The 7,997-nt window shown below is 40.8% G+C and overlaps 1 protein-coding gene across 1 annotated transcript; it reads right to left on the bottom strand.

Annotated features, from left to right (window-relative positions):
• Nucleotides 1-1,810: 1,810 nt before the first annotated feature.
• LOC125121260 (interferon omega-1-like) lies at nucleotides 1,811-2,383 on the bottom strand. The gene has a single exon (XM_047769534.1). It carries the CDS (start codon nucleotides 2,381-2,383, stop codon nucleotides 1,811-1,813), a length of 573 nt encoding a protein of 190 aa, XP_047625490.1.
• Nucleotides 2,384-7,997: the final 5,614 nt, after the last annotated feature.

Genomic DNA, 7,997 nt, shown 5'->3' with positions numbered 1-7,997 from the left:
GTGGAAGTTCCTGGACCCATAATCAAAACTGCACAGCAGCAGTGTCAACACTGGATCCTTAACCCACTGAAGCCACAGGGAACTTTGGTAATGGAGTCTTAAGTAAGTATGAAAATGACAGCACAAGAGAAGTAGGAACATTCTGTTTGGAGAGGAAATTCACAGGAGAAACTTGAATTTCCAAGGAATGTGATGGGAACAGCTATCACCTGACCTAGAGTGCTTGTCGTAAAGCTTCAGTCTCAGCCCCGCATCTGATCTTCTCAGCTCTGCTCTGTGATACTGGGGCTCTGGTTCCTTCCACCACATTTCTCCTTTGCCAGGAGATTTATTTTATTTTAAGGTTCTTCCATACTGTTCACAAGAAGTGGACTAGAAAGCTAGAACACAATTAACTGTGTTCCTGACTGACTGTGACTGAAAATAACCACTGTCAATTAGGAAAAGGATAACTAACGGTCCTCCTAGATGCTATTTGTCACTGTCAGTTTGGCAAAAACTAAAAAGAATGATAAGATTTTGCTTTTGTCAATGCTTGGAAACATTTAAATCTATACGCTCTTGAATATGAATTAATATAGACATTTTTATTGTGGACAGTTGGCAATATATATTGACAATGTGTATATATTTTGACCAAGAAATTTTACTTCATGGCACCTCTTCAGAGAAAGACTCTTTGTTGGATATGTCACCTGCTTATATCCAACAAAGACACTTATAGCAACATATTTTTTAAACTTAAAGACAGCCTAGAAGATGTCAAATTGTCAATGTATGCAATGGTTAGAGAAAGGGAAACAGAATGAGAAGCAGAGCTAACATAAGAGTTCCTTCTGTGCCCACCTCATGTGGGGTAGATCTCTTAGCCCCTTCGTGTGTTCATATTCTGTCTGATTGCCTTACCCCATGTGTGTTTCTGGAGAAAAGATCAGATCTGGGCGCCGGATATGACTTATGTGACCAGTCATGTAGCTGTTCTAAGTCACTAGCTCCCTTAGGGTGAGCATAGTTGGCCATGGGAGCATAGGAAGGTCCCTGTCCTGAGAGTCACTCCTCTGGGTTCTCTAGTCCTAGATTTACACCTATTTGGTTATTCATCCTCTCTTAACCTAAAATCGAGAATCTCACATGTAAAGATGACCATGCAGCTTATTATGAAATTTGTAATGAAAAGCAGCCAGGTGAGCCCATCAACACCGTATGTCACCAGCCTCCCTGAAGGAGATGACTCCTTCCCTCAGATATTTTACACAGACCACTCTTTGCTGATGAATATAAATCAGGTCCTCCTATGACAGAAGGACTAACAATTTTCCATAATTTCTAGAACTCCATGGAATTGACAAGCATTTCCTGAAAAGTGGTAGAACTGTTTCATAGGACAAAATGGACAAATATCATCCTGAGACATATTTATATAGAGAAAATAAGGATTTAGGTTTTCAGAATAAAAAAACTCCAAAAGACTTCTTTCATAACGATTTAACAAATAAAATGAAAATTTAATGATATAAATAGGTTAATGTGTTTTCTAAATTTTAATACAATGTAAGCATATTTTATATTAAAATATAAATATATAGGAAAAATAAATATAAATAAGTAAACAATAAATAACATCAGGGCAATCATTGCTTAGGGTCTGATGCCCCTGGAGTTGAATAATTTTAAAATATGAATGTTTATTGTTATTGACAATATAAAACCTGAATTAATTCAATAAATTTTGTGGTTAAAGAAGAAATAGGAGTTTTTTGAACAAAAGATGAGTGTTGCAAAGGTGAGATGGCATCTTATTGAAATCATGTCAAGGTGACCCCAGGTATTCATCCATAATTCTTAACCTTTCTTGCAAGTTGGTTGAGAAAGACAAGGCTCTCCTAATTTCCACTCTGACAATCTCCCAGGCACAGTCACTGTATTTCTTCTCTTTCAGGTAGAGATGGATTCCCTGGAAGTACTTCTTCATGGCCATTCCCAGGGCAGATGCCTGCTCTCCCATCTCCTGCACCAAGCAGGGGTCCAGGTCTTCCAGCTGCTGATGGAGTCCAGAGTGGAGCTTGTCCAGGAGGATGGAGTCCCAGGCAGCAGAGGAGCGCTCTATGTGGAAGAGGAGGAAGGTCTGCTGGAGCATTTCGTGGAGGACAGAGATAGCTTGGGCCTTCTGCAGGTGGCTGCCATCCACCATCTCCTGGGGGAGCCCGAAGTCTTTTCTGTCCTTCAGACAGAAAGAAGGAGAGATTCTCCTCATCTGATGCAGAAGCACCAGGTTCTTCCTGCTGATGTGCACGTGGTTCTGAGACAGGTCACAGCCTAGAGATCCCCCAGAGCTGTAGCTGAACACCACCAGGGCTGTCAGTATACAGAGCATGAAGGCCATGGGGAAATGAGGGCACTGCTGGCCTGGCTGAGATGGGTGTCTGGGGGAACCTTGTGGGTGGGTTCTCTGATGCTATTCTTTCTAAGCAAGGACATTAAATAGGGAACACAGTAATTTTCATTTTCTAAACATTTCTCTACACTTTCACTTCTTTTTTGGTTTTCATTTATGTATCCTCCCTATGGTCTTAGATGATGTCATCACTCTAAGCCATTAATTTTGGTTTTTTGGTTGTTTGTCTTGTCCCTTTTTTTTTTTTTTTAGGTCCACTCCCACGACATATGTAGATTCCCAAGCTAGGTGTCAAATTGGAGCTGTAGCTGTAGCTGCCAGCCTATACCACAGCCACAGCAATGCCAGATCTTTAACCCACTAAGTGAGGCCAGGGATGTTACCCGCATCCTCATGGATACTAATCAGATTTGTTTCTGCTGTGCCATGACGGGAACTCCTAAGCCATTAATTTTGTCACAGAAATTTAATTTTCCCAGTAAATTTCAGATATGTCCATCCAAAAGGATATTTACCAATCACATGAGAAATGTCTTTGTCTCAAAGTCAGAAGTGATGTATATGTGTAAATATATCCTCTGTCTGTGCATATCTCATTTTCATGCGTAGATGATGCTCTTCTCTGTTCTAGGAACAGAGTTCTAGCGATAGGCTCCATTTTTCCCACTTTCTTTACATAGGAGGCAGGTTCCTTCAGTACTATGGTTTCTGTATTTATTTATAGATTTACTAGACCACCTCTGTCAATTAAGCTCTTTAAAAGAAAAGAGGGGTTCCATGTAGTTTATATTTACAGGAGAGGCTGATGTTTATGACTGAATGAACTTCTTCTATGTTTCTCTTTCTTCTAGAATACATTCATGCAGGTCCAAGTGGTTCTGCTTCAGGGGATCACGAGGTCAGGACTATTGCAGACATAGCTGTTTTTTCCACCATTTTCTTCCTGGGAACCTATTGTCCTGCACAGCCTGGGCTAATACCCCCACCAGGAATCTTGATTCTTTTTAAGAGAATATCAGTGTGGGATTCTAACTCACAGATAATTGTGTTTTCCCATCAGCATCTCACTCTCAAGGGGGATGTCACATCTGGTAACACCCTGTCCTCTAGAGGGACAGAGTCCCCTTCCTAAACTCTTGGACCCACTCCCTGAGGCAGGCTCACCACATCCTAAGGACTTTAAAATCTCCTCTCTGTGGAGGGGCTTGTTTATTTGTTGGGAAAAAAATTCGTCTCCCGGGACACCCACCTTGTCCCCAGTGTTTGCCTGAAGGACTCTAGTTCTCAGTGGTGACCTCCTCCTCTCCTGACCCATGTCCTCACATATCAAAGGTGTCAGCAGTCCTCGGATACTGAGAGCAAATGTTTGTTCTGTCTTAGGAAGTAGAGGAATTATCCAACTGATATCATTTCACCTTGAGAAGACAAATAATTTTTATGTTCCAAATACAAATTATATTATTGAATACTTTTACTTAAACAGTTGAACATAAGTTATGCTCTAAGTTTTGAAACTGAGGCAGGAGATTCACTGATGTCTCTCATGAGAAGCTCATATCACAGAAACTAGTGGCCTTCAGTTGTTCATTCACTTGGTTGATCCCACTGGGCTTTTCTCTCCCTCTGTCTCTGGGAGAAGTTGCCTTCTTTCCTTTATTTGTGTGTGATTCTTCACTTAAAGTTTTTTTAAATTATGTTCACTGAGGGGCTTATTGGGCAAGATTAGTCCTGCTGCTGCTACAGTAATTTGGATTCATGATGAGGTAAGAGCAATAAAGGGAAGTAAAAGAAAGGCAAAGGAACTACAATCACATTTTCAAGACTTTAGACTTTTTTTTTCTTTCTTGTTGCTGCTTTCCTAGAAAGTAAAATCTTACACCTGTTTTTTTCTGGCAAAGAGAAAACAAGTATAAGTCTGAACGTCATGACTGTGAAAGAAGGGAAGTGGTTTTCCCCTCACACGATGACATATTCGAAGTTAGCAAACTTCAGTGCAGCACAGATGGGGACAAGGCTATGCAGAGGGCAAGAGTGAGGCCAATAAGAATAACAGGAAGGCAGAAACTTGGCTCCTTCTGCTACAAACTCCAAGAAGACCCACTTCTCAGTCAGCTGACTGCCTTCAAATTTGCAAGACAAGCCACCTGATTTTTTAAAATATGTATCCCACATGTGATTAATTTTGAAGAGAGAAGGAAGCAGTCAGATCACAAGAGACTAGAAACCAAAACCCTAGTTGGTAGAAAGCTAACCCACTTTGGCAGGATTTTGGAGATCAGGCTTGATGAGCATCTGTCTAGTTGATAAATCCACTTGGGCAATGAAAAGAGTGCTTAGAGAAAACTAGAATTATAAGGAAGGGAATTAGTTGATTCTGGAAGATCCCAATCTTAATCTGGATCAGAGTAATCGTGACATTAAAAACTAACTGAATTTCATTATTTCTTTGTCATGAACTAACCACTTTGTAAGTTATTTAAAATGTTAACTCAATCCTTTCAGTAATCCTATTTGGATCACACTTACTTTGACAGCTGGAAAGATGTATATATCTAGGCAGATGAACTCTTTCTTGTGTACCAGAGAGGGGCAAACCTGAGTGAGGGCTTTACAATGATCTGTCTGGAAGAGCGCATTAAATAAAGTGAAGAGTGGAAAAGAACATGATCTTTAGGAACCAACAAAGTAATTAGAGGTGTTGCCAAAAAGTTGTTCTCTATTATTTTGTATGGCAACAGAGGGTGTGATCTAAGTCAACTGAATTGACTTTAATTTCTAATGAAAAATAAACAAAATATCTGTTAAATAGAAGGGAGTAGATATTTCTATCAATTTCAAAAAAAAGTACTCTAAGATGTTATGAGTGATTTCATAAGTAAAACACAGTAAAATAACTCTATTAACCCTCCAACAGCAAACCTGTGGAATTTCTTTTCCTTCCTTCCTTCCTTCCTTCCTTCCTTCCTTCCTTCCTTCCTTCCTTCCTTCCTTCCTTCCTTCCTTTCTTCCTTCCTTCCTTCCACTGGAGTATTGTTGACTTACAATGTTGTATTTGTTTCAGGTGTACAGCAGAGTGAATTGGTCATAGATACAAATATATCCATTCTTTTTTCCTATGTAGTTTATTACAAACTACTGAGCAGATTTTCCTGTGCTATTCAGTAGGTTCTCATTAATCATCTATCTTATACAGCAGTATGTTTATGTTGTTTCCAGCCTCCTAATTCTTCCCTCCCACTAATGGTTTCACCTCTGGTGACTATTAGATTGGTTTTGAAATCTGTGAGTTTTTTTCTGTTATAAACGGAATTTATTTATTTTTAACACTTTTTCTTGTGAATTTAAGAACAAAGAGGAAGCACCTAACAATTTCTACCTGTATGAGCTCTGATGACCCTAGTCCTCAGTAGTCACTTTCCATGTGGTTCCACAGGAATGAAGTCACTGAACTTTAATACACCTGAAAGGAGGTCAGGGTGGGGATCAGGAAGGAGGCACTCTGTGCTCTGGGAAAATGGACAGATCAGGCCTTCAGATAGTAGATCATTTCAGGAAAAAATTTTATGAACCCAATTTTTTGCCTCTTCTTGTACCTAGAAAAGCGATAAAGTCATTAACAGAGACATTTGCTCCTCAGGATGAGCAACAACCTTCTACCAAGGTTGTGTCCTTGATGACAGGTACCCCTTTTGCCAAAATTATATATATACTGACTGTCTCTACCTCCTGGAGCAGATCCTTACAGCTGTCTGAGAGGCTGTTCTCCAGGCTATAGTCCTCAGGAAGTCCTTCCAAATGACTGACTCCCAGCTCTCCTGTTGTCCATTGTTTGTTCAGTCAACAAGGACCTCACTCTTCCCAGGGTACTTTTCAGGTCAGCCTGCTATTCTCATTCTCAAAGACGACAAGCCTGTCTCTAACCTCCAGCCTAGACTGGACCTTCTGTTGTCAATGGAGAGTCCAGTGAAAAAGCCCTTCTCTTTGTTGTTCCAACTAGTGGTTAAGATGTAGGTTCTTATGAGGCTTTCATATGGCCATGGAGGAAGAGTGTATGTGCTTCCTAGACAGAAGCAGTGGAGGTTTTTTTAAAAGGGCTACTTAGCAGAGAGAGTCTAGCTTGAATGCCCAATCAGCCACCTGCTTAGAATAGTTGTCTTGATTTATGTTTCTAGCCACAACCTATGAAGAAGCATAAAACAATACTGGAGGATTGAAATAAAATGTTATTTAAAACAACATTCATTGGAGTTCCTCCCATTGTGGCATGGCAGAAATGAATCTGACTAGTAACCATGAGGTTTCAGGTTTGATCCCTGGCCTCACTTAGTGGGTTGAGGATCCAATGTTGCCGTAAGCTGTGGTTTAGGTCACAGATGCAGCTCAGATCCTGCATTGCTGTGGCTGTGGTGTAGGCTGGCAGCTGTAGCTCCAATTCGACCCCTAGCCTGGGAACATCCATATGCCTCTGTTGTGGCCCTAAAAAGCAAAATAGTAATAATAATAATAAATAAAATAACATTCATTGATAAATGACATTTTTAGCAGTAATATAGTACTGGTTTTTGCCTATTGTTTAGACCCTAATTCTCAGGAAGTTTTCTAAACATCTGAATATACTTAAAATGTCTTTCTGACTCTAAATGTACCTACTCAGTGCACTATGCAACAAGTGCAAAGAAAAGAGAGTTGGTTGATCCATTAATGTCCCCTTTCTAAGTTGCCTAAATTAAAGGAATGAATTTCCACCAAGGTCTTTGATGCTTTGAGAAGTTGTTATCTTCCAGAGTGCACATTGCTGATACATGTCCTGCTGGGAAGGCTCTATCCCAATTGGTTCCTAAATGGATCATAATCCCTGCCTGTGTCCCTTCTGTTCAGCTTTATTGCTTTATTTTGTTCATCTTTCGAAGAGGCCACATCATGATGGAATGTAAGAAATTCCTTGAATGGCATTGTCCCCAGGAATATCCTTCTCTGCTCTGTGACAACTTGCTGGGTCCTAAGGAGGAAACAGCTTTGCAGCTGGCACTGGAAGACCCTCATCCATTTTGATGCTTTGCAGGCAGCTGTGATATCAGTGTCACCCATGCCTAGGACACGTATTTGTGTGATAACTCTGTGCTCTCAGCATCCATTTCAGTCTTCTAGTTCTCTGAAAAGATGTGCTTCCCTCAGTGCAGCTCTTCCATGTTGTTCATTGTCCGGAGAACCTGCTGCTGTTCCAGTGAAGGCTTTAAATGTCTCTGTTCTCATTCCAAGTTCTCCAGCTACTGCTGATTTTCACCTCCATATTTCCTAAGCTTTGGGCTTTTTGAGCCAATGAAGAGTCCTGAGCCAGGGGAGCACCTCCTGGTTCCATCAGCATGTGAGAGCACCCAGCAGAGGCACAGCTGATCTCCTGGGTTCCCCTGCAGTTCAGTGTTGGTCAGGGTTCCCTCTTACTTCCTGTATTTCTCTGAGAGGCTGGACAGTCTGGATCTGCAGTACTTGGCTCACAGAGAGCATGGAGTCATCTGAGAATTTCTGACAAAACTAGAACTTTCACTCAACAACTTCTGCTTCCAGTTGGTGGCTTTGTCATCTTAAGGGAAAACTGACAGAC

The sequence above is a fragment of the Phacochoerus africanus genome, chromosome 2 (assembly GCF_016906955.1).
Source record: "Phacochoerus africanus isolate WHEZ1 chromosome 2, ROS_Pafr_v1, whole genome shotgun sequence".
NCBI classification, from domain to species: Eukaryota; Metazoa; Chordata; class Mammalia; order Artiodactyla; family Suidae; genus Phacochoerus; species Phacochoerus africanus.
This window is presented reverse-complemented; position numbering and strand designations above follow the sequence as displayed.

Excerpts from the sequence above, each read along its gene's own strand:
- LOC125121260 (XM_047769534.1), bottom strand. The coding sequence starts at position 2,383 with ATGGCCTTCATGCTCTGTATACTGACAGCCCTGGTGGTGTTCAGCTAC.